This window comes from Rhineura floridana, chromosome 1, assembly GCF_030035675.1.
Source record: "Rhineura floridana isolate rRhiFlo1 chromosome 1, rRhiFlo1.hap2, whole genome shotgun sequence".
Classification (NCBI taxonomy): domain Eukaryota; kingdom Metazoa; phylum Chordata; class Lepidosauria; order Squamata; family Rhineuridae; genus Rhineura; species Rhineura floridana.
Window position 1 is genome coordinate 285,895,198 of NC_084480.1, and position 24,118 is coordinate 285,919,315.

The 24,118-nt window shown below is 42.0% G+C and overlaps 2 protein-coding genes across 2 annotated transcripts in view; one reads left to right on the forward strand and one right to left on the reverse strand.

Annotated features, from left to right (window-relative positions):
* Window positions 1-2,928: 2,928 nt before the first annotated feature.
* RIDA (reactive intermediate imine deaminase A homolog) lies at window positions 2,929-23,578 on the reverse strand. Its single transcript, XM_061603719.1, has 6 exons — window positions 23,241-23,578; window positions 17,289-17,394; window positions 16,193-16,247; window positions 7,639-7,707; window positions 5,600-5,655; window positions 2,929-4,025 (listed from the first exon to the last, which is right to left on the reverse strand). The coding sequence occupies exons 1-6, from the start codon at window positions 23,303-23,305 to the stop codon at window positions 3,963-3,965; spliced, it is 414 nt and encodes a 137-aa protein (XP_061459703.1). The 5' UTR covers window positions 23,306-23,578; the 3' UTR covers window positions 2,929-3,962.
* The window catches only part of POP1 (POP1 homolog, ribonuclease P/MRP subunit), a 33,923-nt gene continuing 33,075 nt past the window's right edge, over window positions 23,271-24,118 (forward strand). The window contains exon 1 of the mRNA XM_061603705.1: window positions 23,271-23,795. Within this exon, the coding sequence (XP_061459689.1) occupies window positions 23,573-23,795 (223 nt within the window). The 5' untranslated portion in view covers window positions 23,271-23,572. The remainder of the gene's footprint in view (window positions 23,796-24,118) is intronic.

Consider the following 24,118-nt stretch of genomic DNA (forward strand, 5'->3'; position numbering starts at 1 on the left):
TCCATGATGTGGTGTAGCAAAACTACTTCTCAATTCTAATATCCTCTAGGCTTGTATGTTTTGTTTTTCATATCTTTTGATAGTTTACCTACCATAAGAAATGAAAAACAATTGCAATAAAGTTTCCTTTCTAAAAGAAACTGTCACATTGTCCATGACTTAGTGCACAACCTCCTTTCTTCTGTGAGATTAGTATGGTAACAGCTACCAGCCCTATACCAGGATACTCCTGAAACTCTACAGCAGAGTTGGTATTCAGATAACTTTGTCAAGTAGCCTGCTATGTGTACTGTACCACACTGATAACATTCAGTGCCAAAAATATGCAACCACGCAGAAAATCAGATGGGGCAAATACTTTTTCACACCCTGTATTCAGACATTTCATAATCAAAGCCGTTTAGAGACAAAGCAAGCTCACACAGGCTTTGGAGCCTTGGAAGGGCTTTTAAGGTGTTGTGTTTTATATCCCACTAATTCTTGATATATGGTAAATGCCAGACAGTGTAGTTTTGTAACTGACAGTTCATCCCTTCCACTCGAAGAATAACCTTGTGAGGGCTGTCCTTTTTACTTCCAATCAGTATGTTTCGGAGGGATGTAGAGAAATATATCAAAACCTGTTTCAGTGATTTCTCTGCCATTTCCTAGTTGGCTGTCTTTAGTGACAGATAGCATACCCTAGGCTTCTGTGTGTTACCAGTGTTGCTCCTGTCCCCACAGGCTCCCACTAGTGTCCTGTGAGAGACAAGAACATATGCATTGCATACCAGCTATTCCAGATGATAAGTGGACCGCCAGCTGCAGGACTGCCCTTCACAGCCCTTTCTCACTTGCTGCTCAGCACAGAGATGGCATTGGTGTCCTGCTAAAGGCTGTGGATACAGTAGCATAAAATGTGGGGAAGGGAAGTGGCATAAGTTCTACCAAGTGCTTAAACCCAATGGAGTCAATGCAATCAAGGTCTCGTCATCCAGTGTCAGTGCTTCACCTGTATGCTTGTTGATCTGGCTTGGCACTGGAATCTCTCTCATGCCAATGAACATCCCCCACCCAAAGTCTTCCATGCAGGTCTGCCTAAGCTGCTGCTGGCAGGGGAATCTTGAAAGACCTCTCTCTACCCTGTTCCTGTCCTTGCTACTGCCTGACCTCTCTCCCTAGTAGGAGAGTTGCGTTGCCTGTGCAAGTGCTGAAGCATACTAGATTTTATTTATTTTGTAAAATTGTTCTCTCGCAAAACACCAGGGTAGTGTACAATATAAAAACCATTAGATATGATGTAATGCTTTCTCAGTTTGTCCCTTCTAATCTGCCTCCTGCAGTGCATGAAGGTATATAGCTGGGATCCGTTGCCTACTCAAATTTGATAAGGTTATTGTTCCACAGACTGAGCCTGGTAAAAGTACACATGCCTTCCTCCTCACACTCACTGCCTCCAGCAATGAATCAGGCCGCTGCCTGCTAGTATATGTACTCATTCTACCCATTCTTTTGCAAGGCATAATCATTTTTTTCACTTTCTGCAACTGGTGCAAATTGAGCAGAAAACACTCTAAAAAATGTCTCGATACTTTTTTATTGTCTTGAAACTTTACAGGAAACATACCTAGGTGTATATGTAATACGGCATGTTCCTGGAAATTGCCCACAAAACCACATGAAAGGGCATGAAAAAAATCTATGCTTTCAACTACGTCTACAACTTAGCAGGCTACCCCATCTGTACCAAATGAAAAAAAGTTATTTTTCCATTAGTCAACTTTCTGTCTCAGATTCAAGATAAAAGCACAATGTTTACTCTGTTTGACTGAGCTGCCATAATCCCTATCTGAGCCAACAAGGTGGGTTCTGAGGAAATTTATTTCCTGCACAGCCCTACTAATTAGCATGACACTTGTGACTTGTAACTACATGGTAATTTTAAACACCCAGTACATAGGTCAAAAGCGATTGTGTTCAGGGTCTGTTTGAAGAATTCTTTACTTCCCCTCCCCTCAATAGTTTTGTAGATCATGTGGTTGTAATTGGTTTTATTTAAAGGTTTTAGTGTGATCTTCAGGTCAGTCACATTTCTAGGCACATACATCCTAAAATTGCTTACCTGGAACATTTATACTTGACTTTTCTGTTGCTACTATTGATGTTGAGCCTCAGCTCTCCCAGAAGGGACAGGAAGGGGGGAGGTATGAGTTTCAGGTGCCTCCGCTGCCAGAAGACACAGAAGACTTGGGAGTTGTCGAGTCTGAGCGGGACCTTGGGGGGGAAGCGAGCCTGAACTCCAGCCAGTTCCCACGGATGGCATGATCTCCGAGGAGAGCGTGCCGCCCCCAGTTGCTGCTGAGGACCTGTTGGGGGAGGCTCCGGTGAAAGTGCCAACTCCTCCCTTACCAAGCAGTTCCCAGGATGCCACCAACGTGACGCAGCCCCCTAACCTTGAGCCCGTTACTCAGGAGCAGGTATCTTCTGATGAGCTGTTAGAGACACGCTGTCTGTCACCTTGCTCCCGCCGCTGCAAGAAACGGACAAGGCAGAGATGGGACTTGCGAAGGAGTCAGAGATTACGATCGAAAACGTTCCCTACTTAAGCTTGCCGCTCACAGTGGGGAGTTGCTGAGTCAACTTCCTTCATACGCCACAGAGCATGTCTAGAGTGCAGTTAGGGATTTTAGTGAGTTAGTGCAGGTTTTTCTATGAAGCGCAATGCCTTTGATGTATCAATTACTTTAATAAAACGAGATTTAATTGCACCCATGTCTCAGCCTCGGAGTTCCGGCTGTGGACGGGACAATTCTATACATATAAGCAGAGCTTATGTGAAATACATTTTTTCCTGTTCCCAAATAGGGTTAGTATGGTGAAATAGTCCCACTATAAATATGCAATCAAACATTGAATGCTTTCTGCCCATTAGGCATTACAGTACAACAATTAGAGGAAGAAAATCTTTTATTACAATTTTAAATGTGTTTGTCTCTTAGTAAATGTTCAATACAAATACATCTGTTAAGATCACATGTCCCACACTAAGTACTGATGTGAGCACTTAGCAAAGCTCCTTCTATTCCCATGCGTTTCCCATGCTTGATTTGTGTGACTGTTTCCTAAGGGGGTAACTTTTAAGGCTGTGGGACAGACTAGAACATATAACTTGGCTTGGAAGGATGCCTGACTACAATTAGCTAGCTGAAGTTGGTTTAGCATGTTTTGAAGAAAATCAAGTGTGGAGAACCTTTGGCCCTCCAGATGTTGTTGAACTATAACATAGGGGACAGTATTTTCAATGTAACATGACAGAATGAAATATCTATGCTGGCTATAAAATACAGCCACTCTTGTAGCTGTATAATCTAAATGTGATATTTTATGTAACTGCTTTATTATATAACTCCCCTCCAAGTTAGCTGTTTAGATTAATTAGCTATTTTTGGCAGGTAAAGTTATTTGCAACCATGAAATAGAAAACACACACAAAAGGTCTTCTCACTATAAAATTAGTAGCAACGGTGAATACTATCTTGTCTAGTAAGTCAGATGAAGTCAGAACAGAAGTTCAATGACTATGTTCCCGAAGTGGGCTAAAGCTAGTTATCAACATTTACCTATAATACAATAGTATGATAATGCTCTTCACAGTTTTTCCTTCAAATGTTTTTGTTCTGGTTAATGTAGTGCATAGTAAAGAATGCTATCTTGGCTCCCAAGAACTATAGAATGAATTTACTTGTTATTTCTCCCAAAAAGATATTTAATGAGCTTCATATATACCAAATCTTGGATATGCCAAGAGCCTTTATGGCATGGGGAAGGAGAATCTGTGCAAGTGCTAAAATATGCCAGAAGACTTCATGCAGGATCCCAGTCTGGAATGACAACATTTTACAGGGAAGCCAATACCAGAACTGAATCCAACAAGAAGCATGACAAACTAGAGGTGGGAATACTGAGAGCCACTACTTTTATAGTCATGCTGAGGCATCTTGGAGAGGTCCTTTGACGGCAATAGCTTCAATCTCAACACGTGCACCCTGCAGGGAAGATAATATAAACCATTTCATTAAAAAAATCAGTGCAGGGGAGTTTTCCTACACACACCCAACTACATCAAGTCAGATCTGAGGTTCATGGTTGGTGGTCAACGTCTAAGGGGGTATTTCCAATGGTGGCTTTTTGGTGACAAAATACTGTCACTCACCAAGGGGATGCACCTAATTTTTGCTGATCCCTTATCTACCAAAATCATCCATGTCATCTAAAAGCTGCTCCGTAGGTACAAGGTGGGTCAGTGAAAATCCACCTTGTTTTCCCACTAGGTCTAAAGTCACCACTGGATACAATCTCAGTTCTCTTTCAACTTATATCGTACTGGCTCTATGGGCCAGTTTATGCATTCAGCAGAAGCAAGGGGTAAAACTTTTTCTGAACCAGATCACTTCAGCCTGTCCAGTGGGGAAAATTGCATCTTTAGTATTTTACTATAGGGAGTGTAGAAAAGAAGACTCCAACCTTCTGATCTGCTCTTGATATATGACCCACAAAAAGGTAGCTCAGGTTGCTTCAAGGGATCTACTTATTTGCCAGCTCCTTTGTGAGGAAAGTGGGATATAATTTTAATAACAGTATTAAAGTAGCCTCCTTGATTAAAATGAGAAGAAACTCTTGTATGCAGAGGAGCTCAATTGCTCAAAGCAAATCCCTGGATCAGGCCACTAAGGTAGACACAGCCCTGTATTATTAACAGAGAGTACTTCCAAGTCTGTTTCTGTTCTAACAACATATCATGAAAGGCATTATAGTATTAAGTCCATCATCTAATCAGAGCTCTACCACAGGGCATGGATACAGTTTTATACATGTAATTGAGAATTTAATTTCATTAATTTTCTATTGGCCTTTTTCATGGTACCAAAATGTATGGCTTTTAATAGTTGCTTTTTAAACACCAAGTCTCGTAACACCGTAAAGACTAACAGACTTATTGTGGGATTAGAGCTTGCCTCATCACATGCATCAACAGTTATTCTCAGCAGATTTTTAATATTTACACAGAGAGAAACTGTAGCCAAATGGCCATGAAATGTAAGACGTACTGTCTGACAATTCCATGTAAAGCTTAAGTGTATACATAAGCATCTACAATAACACCTATTACTTCTATTACAAATGGTCACCAAGCTTATCTTGTATACATTTAAGCGTTACATGATTGCCACACCCTGTATCTCTGAAATTGCATGGCCATTTGGCTCCATTTGTAAACCATCTGGTGAGGATTACACTTCATGCATCTAAATAAGTGCTCATGTCTATGAAAGCTAATGCCACAACAAGTCTATTGGTCTTTAAGGTGCTTCAGGACTCTTAAGCAGCAATCTTATATGGCTTTACCTGGTACCAAAGTCCACTCAATGGGACTTACTTTTCAGTCAGATATAGGACTGAATAAACACTACATACTGCTGCTTTTCTGGAAATTCTCAACAGTGGTAGTAAGCACTGTTAAGTGTTTTCAAAACCCTTGTGTCTGAAATAATTTTAGAAGCAGTTCTTTCTGCAAGAAGTCAGACAAAATCAGTTTTGTAGAAGTAGAACTGACACTTACTTTTGGAAGAGCAGCAACTTGGTAGGCTGCTCTGGCTGGAAAGTTGCACTTGAAGACTATGTGCAGAAGATAAGATATTTCCATTAATATATTGACTAGATGAAGTATGCAGTTTTACTTTTCTTTACAGCAGCTTGCTAGGTAAATTTAGTCTACTAATTATACATTAGGCCATGTGTATTATGTTTCTGCACTATGCAAGCACAGAATATAGCAATCAGAGAATCAGAATTTGCTTTTTAAACAAGTGTCCAGGCCTTAAGGTGAAAAGAAGCATGTATGCGTGTGGGTAATGTCAAGTGATGTTTTACAAGACAGTGATTTTCAGCAATCAAGGAGCAGTGCTTTGAAAGCCCATGTAGCTAAAGCAGAATAAAAGTATTTGCATACTGTATACACTACAGGTTGTATAATTCAGCTGTTCTTGATACAGAGGCCTTGTTCTCATGTAGCGATAAGCCAAGGGTGGGAATGGCTAGGGGCTGAATGTAGCCTCTGTGCCCCTCAGCACTTTCAGAAGGCCACACCTCCTCACCAGGCCTGCTCTGTGCCCCCCTCATGTGATTTTGCCTGGCTGGAATGTGTCCTTGAATTGTGATAACAGCACTTGCGTGCCTGGATGGAAAATGGAGAGATCTGGGTAGGCATAGAAACCTCTTGACTTTTGCATGGCCTTTGTATGGAGTAGCCTACTGAAGAAAGGTTAATAGTTACAAATCCATTGATCCACCTGCTTTTGCCTCTGGACACACTCACCACTGGCAGGCAATCCCCTGAAGGTTGCCCATGAGCTAATGTTTATGGAAACAAACAAACCAGGATCTCCAGTTCAGGCATAACACTAAGATAGGGATTGTGGTTTGTTTCCTCGGTGTGCTAGCAGAGAGGAGCCCAAAACAGCCTAGATTAACTATGGTTTGCCATGGCATGTGAACTGGGCCAATATCTCAAGCCAGGCTCTTGTACCACCCTAGTCTTTGGATGATGTAATCCACAAACTTTAGCTGCACAACATAGAGATGGATAGTGAGGGTCTAAAAGTGCTAGATGAAAAACAGAGAATTGCAGCATTTAGTTCTTAGCCCTCATAGTTAGATGGGATAAAACTATTCAAAGCACAGAATTATAGGTTTTATCCTAAAAGCTCAGAAACCCAAGAAGGAACTAGAAGCAAACAAACACACAGTTTGACTCAGACATTTCAATATTTGTGGGCCAATTTGAACATTAGCACACCAGTCACATTAGTTAACTGGAGTATCTGTCACACAGTTCAGTCTTTCCATATTGATGCTGGGGTAAAATTTACATCTTCAGGTGGCTTGGCTTCAGATTCAAATGATGTGAAGGAGATTTTAAAAGAAATCTGCCTTTGTTTATATCTGTCTCTGGAAGATGCTGAAGGATTCTTTTTGGAACACAACAGTTTGGAATGTTTTTGAACACAATGGGTTCCAAAGAACCACGAGCAGAAGGAAAATAGCCATTCACAAGAGTTCATGCAGTGTAACAGGTTTTTATTTTGTACTGCTGTGAAATGTTGTATGAAGAGAAATAACATATTTTAAACAAAAATTTAAAATGCAGCAGCTTTCAAGCTCCTGGTTGTACAAATTGTTGCACAAGCAGAAGAACATCTTGGGCTTGAGCTTCGCTTTCAGCTTATATCTCATGCTAGAGCACTGCATAAAACCCCTTCTGTGAGCATAAGAGACTTTCCAAGTGTGGAAGGATATATTTGGCTCCAACTCAATTTAATTTAATTTTACACAGTCTCCCTCTCTATGTGGAATTACTATTTTGAACAGTACGCTTGATGTTCAGGGATTTACAAGAAGCAACACCAGGCACAGGCTGTGGCTGAACATTCACAGGCTACTGAGCACTCAAAACAGAGCAACCCTATTATCCCCATTATTGTCAATCTTGATTTTCCCATCCCCTTCATGTCTTATCTTGTCCATTGAAGACTCTCTTACATGTTTTGTACAGGGCAAAACACTGTCGCATGTACAGTATTCAAATGTTAGAGTACTTACATTGCTTGTAGATTTCATTAACAACATCAAAGTCCTTCATGTCAGCCATCAGCACAGTAGTCTTTACCACTATACATTAGAAAATATTACAAATGATCAGGCTGCAAAAATGTAATGACAATGTTTCAGCGGCATTAAGGCTGCAGTTCTATGCACCTGATTTGGGAATGAGCCTCACTGAACTTGGAGAAACTTACTTGTGAATAAACCTGTATAGGATTGTGCTGCAAGTGTCTTACACAGTGACTTGTAAGGCCAAAGTTTTTTAAGCAACACGGGGGAGGGGATTGGTTAAGTCCACTTCTAAGTTCTCCAAGGTAATCCAACAGCAGGGTTGTGTTTGGGGCATTTATCTGAATTCACTTGAGCTGCATATGAAACCCTACTAAGCTCCTTTTGGTTTATGTCCCTGAAATCCCTTGCAATAAGTCTGGTAACCTGGTGTTTTGAAGGTTGGTGTTAGTAGTTCACCAACACTTCATGAAAACAAAGTTTTATCTATTTTATTTATTTATTATTTAATTAATATCCCGCCCTTCCTCGCAGCAGGAGCCCAGGGCAACAAACAAAAGCAGTAAAAACACTTTAAAACATCATAAAAACAGACCTTAAAATACATTAAAACAAAACAACTTTAAAAACATTCTTTAAAAGTTTTAAAAACAACTTAAATAAAAGGGTTAAAAAATAGCTTAGAAAAAAATGTTTTAAAAAACATATTAAAAGCAATTCCAACACAGATGCAGACTGAGTTATTTCCAATATCCAAGGACAGCAATATTCTGACACTTAAAGTCACAATCTGAAATCTGCCTCAAATGTACAGATTCTGCCTCAATGAAACAGGCTCCAAAATATACGATAAAATACACCTCAGCTCCCTTCTCAATCACCATAGCTGTATGGCATCTCAGCAATTAATGTCTCGAGCTTCTGAGAACACAGCCACTCATTTTAGACATTTTCTTATCTCCTTATTCTCAAACCCAAAGTATTCCATCCCACGCTGGAATAACTAACAGAAGTGTGAAATTTGGACAGGGGAAAAAGTTGATCCCAAAGGATATAAATACCTATGGCTTGCCTGTGTCTAGGAAGTCTTGCTTTGATTGCAGTTTCCCAGTTGCAAGATGCCCATTTTCTCCTATGCAACTCGGATAGCAATTTATTAAATGGTAACCAGTGATAGGTCAGATTGCTGGGATCACAGATAAACTGTGAGAAGGGTGGGATATAAATTTAATAAATAAAAAAATGTTAATTCAAAATCTCATGTGAAGAATAAAGGTAAGCCTTCAAAAAGGAGAAGGTGATGTATTGAAAACCTTCAAAATTCTTAAACCCATCAAAACAGGGGCCCAGCAAGACCTTTGTATCAAACAGAAAACTTTGGAGAAGGGGCTTGGGAAGTCTTGTAAAACATGGGAAGAGGGAATGGTCTTGATTCCAATGCAGCAGATAGTCACAGCAGCCCCACCTTGGCTGTTCTCTCTCACAAGATAGAAAGCATGCTTCCGTCTTTTGCTGACCAAGTACAAGGTTAGATACGACAGACAGAAGACACTCTAGTACAATGTGATGTTCCTATATATTAGTGTATATATGGTAAGTGCTGGTTGTTTAGAGTATACATGGTAAGTAGTGAAAGAGGAGGGGGAGTGAATGGGCAATAGAATGCTTGATGATTGGCTGAATGTTTAAAATGGCTGACAGTATAAATGAAAGGATGACAGGTAAATCTGGGTGAATGTGAGGCGGTGAATTGTGGAATCTGGGGGGAGAAGAGAAAGAGTGGATTGCTTGCTGGGGTTTAGAGAGTTGTTTACCAGGAGGGAGGTGGAGTTCAGATTAGTATTGAGTAAAACCATATGCTTATGTGCCTTAAGAAGAAATCTTGTTAATCTTGTTAGCTTTGTTATCTGTAATAAATACTTAATTTGGTTTACCAAAGGCCTGATCCTTGGCTGGGGTTTCACAGACCAGAAGGGAGGGTAAGGTAATGACCAAGGCTGAAGGGGAACTGTAACAAATGGTGGCAGCGGTGAAGAGAATAACAATACCAGTATTCAGAGTCTCTGGGAATACTAGTATTGGGACGTTACTGGTGGTTGCCTAGCAGGGGGATCTGTTGAGATCTGTGCTAGAGCGGGGAGAGAAATCATAAGAGAGAGCGGTCCGGACTGGTGGAGTCCCTGGTGGTGCCTAGAGACAGGCAGTAACCACGAGCAGGTAGGAACCTGACAGGGAGAGCCAGGGAAGGACGCATCACATATGGTGTCAGTAGCGGTGGGATACGAACAACAGAGAATCCAGATACGAACCAAAGAGAGTCCCAAAGACACGTGGTGACAAAGGTGACTACGTCACAGGTGTCGGCTGTAGCAGTGAGATACGAATACTAGACAATCCCTAATAGTTGTGTGGCAAACAGAAATAACAAAACAAGATTTCTTGTGAGAGTGACTGGCAAAGAGTGTGTGGCAAAGAGTGAGTGAACTCAAACACCATGGCTGAATACATAAAAATGAAAAGAGAGGAGCTGGTGGAGAAGTGCATAACATTCAATTTACCTCATGAGGGTAAAGGGGTAGATGAATTGAGGGTAGCACTTATAGGATTTGCAACTGCCCAGCAAAAACAACCTGTCAGAGAAGAGACCCCAGAAGGATATTTAAGCAATCCCGCTTATATAGAGTACTTGAGAGAGAAGTTGAGGATGGAAGGTGCAGAGAAGGAAAAACAGAGAGAGTTGGAAGCTGAGAGATTGAGGATGGAGGCTGAGGAAAAAGACAAGCAGAGAGAGTTGGAAGCTGAGAGATTGAGGATGGAGGCTGAGGAAAAAGATAAACAGCGGGAGTTGGAAGCTGAGAGATTGAGGATGGAAGGTGCTGAGAAGGAAAAACAGAGGGAGTTGGAAATTGAGAGAATGAGATTGGGGTTTGAGGAGAGGGAGAAGCAACGAGCATTGGATGCTGAATTACAAGTAGAAAAGTTAAAATTTGATAGAGAGAAATTTCACTCTGAGGAGACAAGGAAAGAGAGAGATGGAGCAAAAATAAAAATTACTCCAAAGGACTTTGCTGTCTATGAGCCTGGTCAAGATCCTCAAATTTACCTCAGCACCTTTGAAAAAGCAGCTCAGTTGTGGGGGCTACCTGAAGATAAATACATGCAGTATTTATCAAACCTGATTAAAGGGGAATTGGCTGAGGTATACCAATATTTCCCCTCAGACAAGCCCGTCACCTATGCTGAATTCAAAGAAGCAGTGTTTAAAAGATTCAGACTGGGGCCTGATTATTTTAGAAAGCTTTTCAGAAATTGCCAGATACAGACAGGGAGGTCTTTTGTGGAACTGGGAGCAAAGTTGATGGATATATTTGGAAAGTGGATGAGTAGTGCCAAAGCTCAGTCAGTGGAAGAGGTGAAAAGCCTCATGATACTGGATCAATTATACCATCAGTTACCACCAGAAATAAGGCTCCTGGTCAAAGACCGTTTCCCTACATCTGTGCAGGAGGCCGCAGAGATGGCGGATCACTTCGCCTCCAATAGAACTGGCTGGGTGGGGAAAACATCAAGAGAGTTTAAACCCAGACCATATAGTGCTGGCAGAAGGGATGTGGTACCACAGCGAGTGAGTCCTCCATTAAAATCTGAAGGGCACAGGACACCCCAGAGTGGATCTGTGCACCCTAAAAGTGAGGAGAAATTATGCTACAAATGTGGTAGACCAGGGCACCTACGTTTTCAATGTGAGGTTGCCAACCCATTAGTAATCCTGCTCAGACAAGGGCAGTGAAAACAGAGCCCAAGGCTTTAGAAACAGCGAAAAAGGTTCAGTTTTGCCAGATAAACTGGACAGAAGTAACAGACCTTGATTCAAGTCTGAGAGAGGAAGTGAGAGTACAAGGGGCAAATTATTGGGCATTGCTTGATACTGGTGCCGCTCAGACATTACTGAAGCCAGATTTAATAAAATCTGAGGTAATATTACCTCAGGAAACTGTGACTATCCAAGGAGTGAGGGGTCGACCAGAAAGTTTGCCTGTGGTCCTGGTAGAAATGACTTGGAGAGGCCGAGAGGGCCGATATAAAGTAGGCATTAATGCCCAGCAACAAGAACCAGTAATACTGGGAAGGGATGTAATGGGCGCCCAAGGAAAGATCTATGTAGTGACCAGACAGCAAATTGGCAGAGAAAAAGAAGCCATATTAAGGGGGGCTGAAACAAACAGGGTAGAATCTGTTAACCAGCCTCAGGTCACCATAGCAACCACTAGCAGGCCTGCTGAAGAAGACAAACTGTATCAAGTGGTCTCTGGGGAAGAGGCAGAGGCTTTATTAAAAATCTTTATGAGGCTGGGTTTCCCTCATGAAGTGCTGACAGATCAAGGCAGTGTATTCATGGGAGAAGTGATGCAATGTATGTGGAAATGTTGTGGTCTAAAACATCTAAAGACCACTACTTACCATCCCGCCACTAATGGGCTAACTGAGAGATTCAATGGAGTTTTGAAGGGCATGGTAAGAAGCTATGTTCAAGATCACCCACAAGACTGGGATGAACGTTTGGGATGCTTCTTATTTGCATACAGAGAAGTCCCTCAGGAGTCAACAGGCTTCTCACCCTTTGAACTCATGTTTACTAGAAAAGTGAGGGGACCTTTGGAACTGCTAAAAAATTCATGGGAAGGAACTCTGGGAGAGTACAAAACTTCTGTAGTAGATTTTGTATTGGAATTCCGCAATAAATTAACATCAATGATGGAAGTAGTGAAAGAGAATTTGAGTCATACACAGGAGAAGCAAAGTTACTGGTATGACAGAACAGCCAGAGAACGTGTGTATGATGTGGGAGATATGGTTATGGCGTTCATACCCAGGAAACATGACAAATTACAGGCTAACTGGGAAGGACCATATACCATCAGAGAAAGGCTTGACACAGTGACATATGTAATTACCACAGACCAATTAAACAAAAGCAAAGTGGTTCATGTAAATATGTTGAAGCCTTACCATACCAGGGATGCACAGGTGTTGCAAGTTACCTTATTCCCTGAGGGAAGTGGGCCTGAACTTCCAGATTTGGTACAGGAAAGCAAAGACAAAGGAGGGGTAGATCAAGTGGAATGGTCAGAGGAGGTGAAGGAGGAAGTAAAAGAAGAGATTCTGAGAGTTTTGAAAACCTATAGGAATCTCTTTAGCAACAAACCTGGCCAAACCAGTATAGTTATACATTCCATTGATACTGGAGATCATGCCCCAATCAGATCTGTTCCGTACCGTGTGAATGGGAAAGTTTTGAATGAGATCAAAAAGGAGGTGGAAGATATGCTGGAATTAGGAGTGATCAGGGAATCCATCAGTCCCTGGGCCTCAAGTATTGTCCTGGTTCCGAAAAAAGATGGAACGACCAGGTTTTGCATTGATTATCGGCTAATCAATAAAATTACTGTCCCAGATGCGTATCCTATGCCTAAGGTAGACGCTATGTTAGAGTTATTGGGGGCAGCAACCATTATCTCTACACTAGATCTCTGTAAAGGATTTTGGCAAATGGAACTAGACGAGCAATCCAGAGCCAAAACTGCCTTCAGTACACCAGATGGGTTATATGAGTTTGTGACCTTACCCATGGGACTAAGGAACTCACCAAGTTCATTTCAGAGGCTAATCAATACTGTGTTGCGAGGCATGTCAGATTTTGCAGTGGCCTATATCGATGACGTGGCCATTTTTAGCAAGTCGGTGCCTGAGTATGTCCAACACCTGACAACAGTATTGGAGGCCTTAAGAAAAGCAGGCCTCACAATAAAAGCTAAGAAATGCCAGTTTGGACTAAAGGAAGTAATCTATTTAGGACATAAGGTGGGGAGTGGGAAAATCACCCCCTTATGGAGCAAGGTGGAGGCAATACAAGCGTAGCCGATCCCCTTAACCAAAAAACAAGTAAGGGCATTTCTGGGTGTGGCTGGTTTTTATAGGAAGTTTGTGAGAAATTTTGGGGAAATAGCAACCCCCTTGCATGAATTGACCAAGAAGAAGTGTTCTGAGCGTGTGGTATGGATGGATGAATGTCAGAAGGCTTTTGATCTGCTGAAGCAAGCCTTGTGCCAAGGACCCATATTAATAGCACCAGACTATGAGCAACCATTCATCGTGGCTACAGATGCGTCAGACCTCGCGCTGGGAGTCGTCTTGCTGCAGGAGAGAGAAGGCACCAGACATCCAGTGGCGTATCTGAGTCGCAAGCTGACGCCGAGGGAGAAAAACTATTCGTCGGTCCAGAAGGAGTGCCTAGCGGTCGTGTGGGGACTGAACAAGTTGCGCCCATACGTGTGGGGACAAAGATTCACAGTGACTACGGATCATCGGGCCTTGTTATGGTTGCAGACTATGAAAAACCATAACACTATGCTGCAGAGGTGCTCCTGGGCCCTACAGGACTATCAAGTGGACTTCCAGTTCATCAAAGGCAAGGACAATGTACTGGCCGATGGACTTTCCAGGCAAGTGGCTGGGACTGCAGTGACGTGACCAGACAGAGGAACAAAGAAAGACATTTTCCCCATAGAGACTTTTATTTGTTAACGCGACGTATAAATCCTGGAACAGGAATAATACTCTGCCGTTGTTTAAGGGGGGGGGGAATGTGATGTTCCTATATATTAGTGTATATATGGTAAGTGCTGGTTGTTTAGAGTATACATGGTAAGTAGTGAAAGAGGAGGGGGAGTGAATGGGCAATAGAATGCTTGATGATTGGCTGAATGTTTAAAATGGCTGACAGTATAAATGAAAGGATGACAGGTAAATTTGGGTGAATGTGAGGTGGTGAATTGTGGAATCTGGGGGGAGAAGAGAAAGAGTGGATTGCTTGGTGGGGTTTAGAGAGTTGTTTACCAGGAGGGAGGTGGAGTTCGGATTAGTGTTGAGTAAAACCATATGCTTATGTGCCTTAAGAAGAAATCTTGTTAATCTTGTTAGCTTTGTTATCTGTAATAAATACTTAATTTGGTTTACCAAAGGCCTGATCCTTGGCTGGGGTTTCACAGACCAGAAGGGAGGGTAAGGTAATGACCAAGGCTGAAGGGGAACTGTAACAAATGGTGGCAGCGGTGAAGTGAATAACAATACCAGTATTCAGAGTCTCTGGGAATACTAGTATTGGGACGTTACTGGTGGTTGCCTAGCAGGGGGATCTGTTGAGATCTGTGCTAGAGCGGGGAGAGAAATCATAAGAGAGAGCGGTCCGGACTGGTGGAGTCCCTGGTGGTGCCTAGAGACAGGCAGTAACCACGAGCAGGTAGGAACCTGACAGGGAGAGCCAGGGAAGGACGCCTCACATACAACTTCTATTATTTATTTATTTATTTATTTATTTTTTTAATAATTTTTATTCAGATTTTTCCAAAAACAAACAAAACAAAGTCAAAAAGACATAACAATACATCAACAAAAAAATGAAAATAAAATAGTTGACTTCCGATTTGTCGCAGATCAGCTATAAGTATATAATATACATCAAACCTGTCCCTTAATGTATACATACAGAGTCCCTTTTCTCCATAGGCTGTCTTAATATTATTTATTTATTAAATGTATATGCCGCCCTTCCCCCAACAAGGAGCCCAGGGCAGCAAACAAAAACACTCTGAAACATCTTAAAAACAAACACTTTAACATATATTAAAACATCTTTTTTTGAAAAAAGATCTAAAAAAATTATTCCAACACAGACACAGACTGGGATGAGGTCTCTTCTTAAAAGGCTTATTGAAAGAGAAAGGTCTTAGGTAGGCCAAAAAAGATAACAGAGATGGTGCCTGTCCAATATGTCTAATATGTAAAGGGAGGGAATTCAGAAGTTTAGGTGCCACAACACTAAAGATCCACTTCCTATTTTCTGTGGAACCGATCTCCCGATATCTGCAGGAGGCCCTCACCTGCACAGCACAGTGATCAGCTGGGTATATAAGGGATAAAACGGTCTTTCAGGTATCCTGGTCCCAAGCTGTATAGGGCTTTGTACACCAAAACCAGAACCTTGAACTTTGCCTGATAGGTAATGGGCAGTGAATGCAATTCTTTCAGCAGTGGGGTGGCATGTTGCCAATACACTGCCCCAGTGAGCAGTCACACTGCCACATTTTGCACCAGCTTCAGGACCAACCTCAATGGCAGCCCCACATATAGTGCATTACAATAATCCAGCCTAGAGGTTACCAGTGCATAGACAACAGTGGCCAAGCTATCCCTGTCCAGAAATGGCTGCAGCTGTCTTACCAGCTGACGCTGGTAAAAGGCACTCCTAGCCACTGAGGTCACCTGGGCCTCTAACGACGAAGACGGATCCAGGAGCACCTCCAGATTACAAACCTGCTCTTTCAGGAGTACGACCCCATTTGAAGCAGCCAACTGACTATTTATCCGAACTCAGGAACCACCAACCCACAGCGCCTCCCTCTTGCCAGGATTCAGACTCAGTTTATAGGTCCTCATCCAGCCCACCACTGAGTCCAGGCATGGGTCCAGGGCTTCTACTCACCATTGCCATAGTCACATTCAGCAGCTTTCAGAATTTCTCCAATATTTTGAAGGGCCTAATGGGAAAATACACAAAATAGGTTTGAGTCATTTATTTGGACTTCCCCCTCACCCCTAGGACTTCCAGCAGGCAACAACATATGCAAACCTATACATCACCAGATTAAAACCTCATGAAACACAGGCAGGAAAAAAACCCTCAGTCATTTATATAATGATATAAATTTTAAAAATAGCCAAATATTATACCACCAAGGCCTCAATCCACAGAGCTTTGTGCTTACAAGTCAGTCACAACCAGCCTACAATTCATTCCTTTCAACGGAACTTAGTGCACAGCTAGCTTTTCTGGATTGGGACCAAAGTCTACAAGAACCTAAGAATTTCTTTCATGTATTTATAAAAACTATGTATATACCACCTATTTCAGTCTGTCTCAGAGTGGCGTACAAGTTAAAATGATAAAAGAGTAAAATCACAGTAATATAAATAAAATTCAACTTTATAAATAAATATAATGAATGCCAACTGCACAGCAGCTTTTTGGCTGCACTGTCCCCCAAGGGCCCACCCACATGGAAACTGGTTGTCACACAGGAAGCTGCCTTATATGGAGTCAGATCGTTGGTCCATCTAACTTAGTATTGTCCATAATGACTGACTGTGGCTTTCCATGATTTCAGACAAGCGTTTCTCTCCCATCCCTACCAGGAGTTCTGGGGACTGAACCTGGGATATTCTGCATGCAAAGCAGATGCTCTACCACTGAGTCATGGCCTTCCCCATTCCCAAAATGTGGGGCCAGAATGTGTGCTCTTACTCAGCACTGCAGCCCACAACTGGGAGGGCCAAAACTGTCCCAAAAAGTTTGGACACTCTTTTGTCCAGGATCCCCCTGTGTAGGGCACCAAGGTCTGAAACAGTCCCTGGTAGCTATGTGATTAAGTGGGGCCTGCCCATGTTTACAGCCAGGACTGGGCATGTTGAAACAGTACACCTGAGCCTCTAATTTGAGGCTTGTGGACATGCCCACAAAATGTAACACATCCTGCATGAATAATGACATCAGACCCATTGTTAAAATGACAGCGTTTTACCTGTATAGTTTGTTCCTTTACTCCTCCAGGTACAAGCTGACCGCTTGAAGGATCCATGCCTACCTGTCCTGCAATGTACATGGTCCGGTCTACCAGCACTGCTTGGCTAAGGTTCAACAGTATAGTAAAATAGAGAGAAAGATATTTACCATCTCGCATTTTAAAACATTTCCTTTTGGTTTCCCAAAGATTTCCCATCCATAGCATAAGAGTGAACTATTTCTCTTTATTTATTATCAATATGGAGCACGCAGCTCCATAACAGAAATTTCTCTGAGTGGCTTACAATGAATACGTGTAAAAAAAAAAATTAAATACAAAATAACAGAGAGCCACAATACCAAAAGCAACACAACAAGAAAACAAAACCCAACCTCAAAGTTAAAAACTGTGGATTTAAAAACCAAGAGGACCAGACTACATGAGTTTTTGAAAAGGCCTGAATGAACAGAAAGATCTTCAACTTGTCTAGCCCAACTTAATCCTCAACATGAGCATCAGTGCATACCAGCCTTCTGGTCTGTAGGAGGACCTTGTTCTATGTTCTGTCCTGGAGTTACCTATTCTAACAGTGCTATCCAAACCCAAGACCTGCTGGGATAAGAGAGTTTGGATTTGGCAGAACTTGGCCTTTCCTGGCTGAGGCAGGACTATGCCGTCACGTCCGTCACCCTGGCTCAGGTGGCAGAACTTACAGTGGTGTAAGTCCAACAAAAGGGTGTTCCAGGGGCTAGACAGGGCAAGGAGAGACTCACACCCAGTGCTTTGTTTGTGACAGTTCTCACCAGTATGGAGTACCAGCACCTCTTTTTTTGCTGTCCATGGCAACCACTGCAGGCTAACACCCACGGCACTTTTATCCACATATGAGTGCTGGCACCTCATTTGTTACCAAAAAGGCACTGCTTACACCTATTTCAACCCTCTTTCAGCTCAGTCATGTGGCCTAGCAAAAGGGTGGTGCAAGTCAATTTTTCCAAATTCCTCCTAAATGGAGTTTGGGTTAAAGGTAACTTATAGTTAGGGGTACATTCTACAAGGGACAGCCAGTGTGGTGTAGTGGTTAAGTGTTGGACTATGACCTGGGAGACCAGGGTTCAAATCCCCACACAGCCACAAAGCTCACTGGGTGACCTTGGGCCAGTCACTGCCGCTCAGCTTCAGAGGAAGGCAATGGTAAACCCCCTCCAAATACTGCTTCCCATGAAAACCCTATTCATAGTGTCGCCATAAGTCGGAATCGACTTGAAGGCAGTACATTTTTTACATTCTATAGACTGGATTGCTCTGTTAACGCTCAACTAGCATAACTTGTCCAGAAAGCCTGATCTGATGGGAGAAATAACTGAGGAAGGAGAATTTTGAGTGGGAAAATGGTCTGAGAAAAGTGTATGTGTATGTAAAACTGTCCCAATTTTTCTACTTAATGAAAAGCAGGAGGAGACACTGTTTTTATTAAGTAGAAAAATCGGGACAGTTTTACATACACATATAACTGAGTATGTAGTTTTGACCCAAATGTGGCACTTGAAACTTTGCAGGGCCAAAGTTAGGCTAAAATTCACCAGGTTACAACTAGGCAACCCCAAAGCTCTTTCCAAATCAATCGAGAGGGCAATGTTATGCATGTTTACTACTCAGAAGAGCAAGTCCCATTGAGTTCACTTAGACTCACAGTATTGGACTGAAGCCACAGACACTAATGGTAGTGATGAAGTCACTTAATTACTAAGCATAAAAATTCAGCTGGTACGTACACAGCAGACATTTGGCTGCCTAAATTAAAACTTGGCTGTTCACTCAGGCCTTTGGACATTAGCACTGCTGTTGTTTACTTGAGATTGTGCTATGTATGGTTTTTATTGTATTTGCCGCTGTGTTGCAGTATTTTATGAGACTGTTTATGGAATGCTATCATTACCCACCCAGAGATCCTTGGATGTTGGGCAGGATATAAATTGTATAAATACACGTATCTGGGTAGGATCCTTGCATTGCTATAGGATGCTAGGTCACAGATCTTTATGGCAGCCTGGGCATTTGCTCACTTGGCAAACATCTGAGCAGAAAACAGCACAGTGCTATTGACTGCACATGCAGATAGAGTCCTGCTGGAAAGTTTCTTATATTTAGTGGGACTAATGCAGCTGCAAAGACACTGATCTACTGCTCTGCTGGTAATTCCAATTCCAACACCAATTCTAAGAACGTTCAGGCAGGGTTCAGAGAACCATATTATCACACTTTTGCACTCAGAGTGATGGAGATCCATAGACTAGCAGCTCCAAACTTTCCCCCCTCACAGATCACTTGAAAATTGCTGAGGGTCTTGGCAGACCATTTAATGGTTTTTCTGCCTCTTGCAGCAATTGTAATGTGCTGTGCTGGATGCAACATGATTTTTATTTGTGTTTTTATTGCTTCTTTTATTTTTTACATATTGGATTTCATTGTATAGAATTCAAATTGTAATACAATACAATAAAAATACTATTAAAATTAATATGAATATTTAACGTGATGGTTGTGCTGTCTCCCACTACAAATCCACAGACATGCCGCAGACCACCTGAATGAAGCTCACGCACCATAATTTCAGAACCCCTGCCATAGACCAATGCAATGCTATCTGTGAATTTCAATACATGACGGGTCTGGTGGCTGCCACACTTGAAATCCAGTTAGTGGAAACTGGGGTGGCAGCGGAGTTAGAGACAGTGTGATAGACCTTTGCTTTGGTCCATCCCAACAGCTCTTTTGACATCTCAGCAAAGCAAATGTTAAGTTAGAAAAATCTAGTTTTAGACTTCCAATACACCAAATGAAATGGCTACTCTGGAAATTTAAGTTGTGTTGCTAAGCGTCCTCTTGTAGCTTTTCTGAAGTGATTAATTGGCTACTCAAGGGCACCACCCTCTGCATTCCCTTACATGCAACTCAGCAAATCTTGGCCTTTTCTAAATACATGGCTTACCAACTAATTTGGAACAGCTGATTGCACTGCTCAATTATAAATGGGAATGCATTCAACTTAACTCATGGTCTTACAATATTATGGTAATTGTTCCTGCCATCGGAAGTGATTCACCAGCCTCTAGCTACATCATACAGCAATTTTCCCCAAAATCAGAGCAAAGATTTAATAATTACTTATTATATACCCATTGGCACCTTGCTTGATGCAAGGGAATAGCTTTATCTGCAGATAATGACATATAAGCAAAACAGACTCTAAGAAGTAACAGAAACCAAAGCTGACCGCAGCTCATAATACTGGGAAATGAAAGATCTTTTGCAACACTGATATCTCATTACAAAGCATTAACATCGCCCTACGTCTCAAGGAAGCATTTTTTTCAGGGATAATTATACTAGCTATAGCTTACTCAAGGAGGTACGCCTGGCGCCGACACTATTATCTTTTCGGTGCCAGGTTAAAACCTTTCTCTTCTCTGAGGCATTTTAATCTAATTTATTTATGTAAATGTTGTAATTTTTATTTTAAATGACGTACTTTTATATTTGTCATATTGATCTTGTAATTTTATTATTGTATATGCTTCTATGTTTGCCGCCCAGAGATCTGTTTGCTAGTCGGGCGGGATATAAGCTGAATAAATAAATAAATAAAATAAAATAAGAGAGACTGCTTGGCTCTTTCCATTTTATTTTTACACTGATTAATCTTTTGTCTAGCTTCTTCATTAATGATTGAAAAGAACAGTAACAGCAAACCTGCTTTTACTCAGTGGACAGATTACAACTACGGCTTACTCCAGCAGCATGTTCCATTTGAGGATGTCAAGAAGCTTTACATGAATTAAAGTTATTCATATCCCTATTAAAAATATTCTAATTTAAAGGATCAGTTGCTTCTTTATCCCTCAACAAGAAAGGGAAAAAATGAAATGAATGTCAGATAGGGGTGCCACCCCAAGGGAAACGTTCAGGGACAGAAAAGGCTATTATTATCATGCATTTTTACAGTCTGTTTAAAGGAAGAAATATTTTATTTCAAGACTGAGCTCCACCACAAATTACAACTGATATCCTGAACTTAGTGCAGAGCCATCTGTTCATATACATGCATATAATACTTTCAACCAATTCCTTTTTTACAGATGAAGCTTTCACCAGCTGTGTGATTTTGCACAGAACTCAATTTTAAAAAAGTACCCGTCCTTTACAAAGGCAGTCATCCAGTTTGACTGTAAGAAACATAGGTCCCATCTGCACTATACACTGAAAGCGGTATCATACCACTTTAAACAATCATGATTCCCTATTGCTCTCACAGAGCTACAGTTCTCAGAATAGAATGGTTTAACAATCAGTTCCTTTTGTCGCTCTATAAGAGGAATAGGGGTCTCCAAACAACTCTCTGCACCTTAAACTGCAGTTCTCAGGATTCTTTGAGGGAAGCCATGACTATTTAAAGTGATAGGATACTGTTTTCAATGTGTTGTGCAGATAGGGCAGCCACAGTGATTAAAAAAACAAAAAGCGCATGACCCCTCACATTTTGGGGCACAGTAGGAAGCACAATGCACTTAAGAATACAGGAAGCTGCCTTATGCACACACATCATCCATTTAAAGCATGTCCCCCTGCCCCCAAGAAAGAATCCTGGAGCTGTAGTTTACTCTTCACAGTGCTACAATTCCCATTACCCTTAAACTACAGTTCCCAGGATTCTTTAAGGAGGGGTGTGTGTTTTAAATGTATGCTGTGCATGCAGCTGGTGAGATTGTTTGTCCATCTGGCCCAGTACTGGTTACTGGTCATTCCCATCACCTGCTACCTGATCCTTTTAACTGATGACAGCAGGGATTGAAGCTGGGCCCTTCTACATACAAAGCAGGTGCTCTTATCACTGACCTGTGGCCCACTCATGATCTTCCAGCCACATTGCAGTCATTTCTGGAATGGGGCAATTATGAATTGAACCTTAGTTTGCCATACACACTAAATCAGTTACAAACTTGCTCAGTCCAGAAGTCATTTATATCGTATAATGCAACTGACTTCAACATTAAAATCTATTTCCACCAAGCTCAAAGGGTTACACAGGAGTAGTAAACAGCATTCAGTCATCACTTGTTGGCACTTTTCTGGCCAGAAATTGAGGGTATACCTTCATACTAACCATTTCTGCTACTAGTATGAGCAAAAAGTTTTTAAAAATACTTTAAAATATATTTTTAGAAGTGATAAACAGAAGGACTCAATTCTTTCTTAGTTTCAGGGACTTTAACATATACTTGAAGCCAAAACTGGCATCTTTGCCTTCTCCTAGAAACTCTTGTAATTTTTAATAGGTCTTAATTCACACTAGGGAGTGAAGGTGGGGAATCTACAGCAATCTCAGAGCAAACAAACAGGAAAAACAATCCTTAAAATTTACTCAGTAATTTGGTTAATATTACTCACAAACTTTAAAAATATAATAATAAAAGCAAACTTGTTCTGCAGATCAAGGGCAAAAAATTTGGCCTCATTAGCTATGGATTTGAGGTGGTTGAGCAACTCAAAGATTACTCGGTTAAAAATGGAGAGTGGAAGATACTGAACAACAAAAAAGAGAACGTAAAAAAAAAGTCTTGCTGTCCCCATATTGACGGTCACATTAACAGGAAAAAGTCCTGCTAGACCAGACCAAAGACCCATCTGGTCCAGCATACTGTTTCCTGCAGTAGCCGGAAAGATACCAATAGGGGAAGTACAAAAGAAGGCCATGAGCGCAGGACTCCAGTAACTTCGCAATTCAAATATATACTATCTCTAATCCTAGCCTACTTAACCTGTTAGCCACTGAAAGCCAAATTCTCCATGAATTTGCTTGCTCCCCTTTTAAAGCCTCTCAAGTTAATGGGGGCAGCAACGCACCTCGAGGCAGTGAATTCCACAGGCTAACAACAGATCTGGGTAAAGCACTTCTCACGTTGCCTGTACCTGTAAGGGCCTATGGCAGCTGGAGCTTTAGCAGTGCTGATGATCCTTTTCACTAAAGTAGCCATCGCAGCAGCAAGCAGCGCCAAGGACAGCTCCTCTTACTCAACTAACCACTGAACGAAAGAAACCTGCGCTTCTTTGTGCTTGAACTTTACCCGCTTCTCTCCGGAAAAAACAGCACTACCGCCTCCTACCCCCGCTTCTCGCAGGACGAGAAACTTAGCGCCCCGCTCCCTCAGATATTAGATTCCTCCAAAACGCGCCCGATTGGCTTTTTTTTAATTTAAGGATGGCCTCCCCGCCCACCGTACAGTCTCCTGCTGCGAGGAATTATGGGGGATGTAGTCTTGTGTGCTAAAGAGGGGACGTTGGAAGGTAAAGAAACTGCAGCAAGCGGCGTGTGCTTTTTCCTCTTGGCGGAAGTGGACTCAACGTGGTCGTCCGGTAGAAGCTTTGTGAGCCGGATCCTGCGGCGGAGAAAGAAGCCGGCAGACTCCTTTGAGGCCTGCTTCTCAGCCTCGCGCACCAAGAACGCGGAGCCCAGTCAAATCTCAGGTAGTGGGCATGGCGCAGGGGAGTGGAGCTGCGAAAGGGGCTTAGGCTGCAATCCAATATATGCCTACTCAGAAGTAATCTCCATTGGATTCAGTGGGACTTGCTCCCAGGTAGGTGTGTATTGGATTGCAGCCGTAGTCTACTCACTAAAACGTTGGAGGAAAGCAGGGGACGGAGATCCGTTCTGTATAGGAGATTCGCTCGCAGTATAGAAACGGTTTATAAGAAGCGAGTTTCTAACAGACGACGTGGACGTCCCACACTTATGCATTTGTACCGCGAGCAGGGTACCCACTGCGAAAAAGACAAATAATTGGGTATTA

Coding starts and splice junctions, on each gene's coding strand:
- RIDA (XM_061603719.1), bottom strand. CDS start 23,305: ATGGCTACTTTAGTGAAAAGGATCATCAGCACTGCTAAAGCTCCAGCT. Junction 17,395..23,240: donor GCTGCCATAGGCCCTTACAG/GTACAGGCAACG, acceptor GTTGAACCTTAG/CCAAGCAGTGCTGGTAGACC. Junction 4,026..5,599: donor AAGTTGCTGCTCTTCCAAAA/GTAAGTGTCAGT, acceptor TCTTCCCTGCAG/GGTGCACGTGTTGAGATTGA.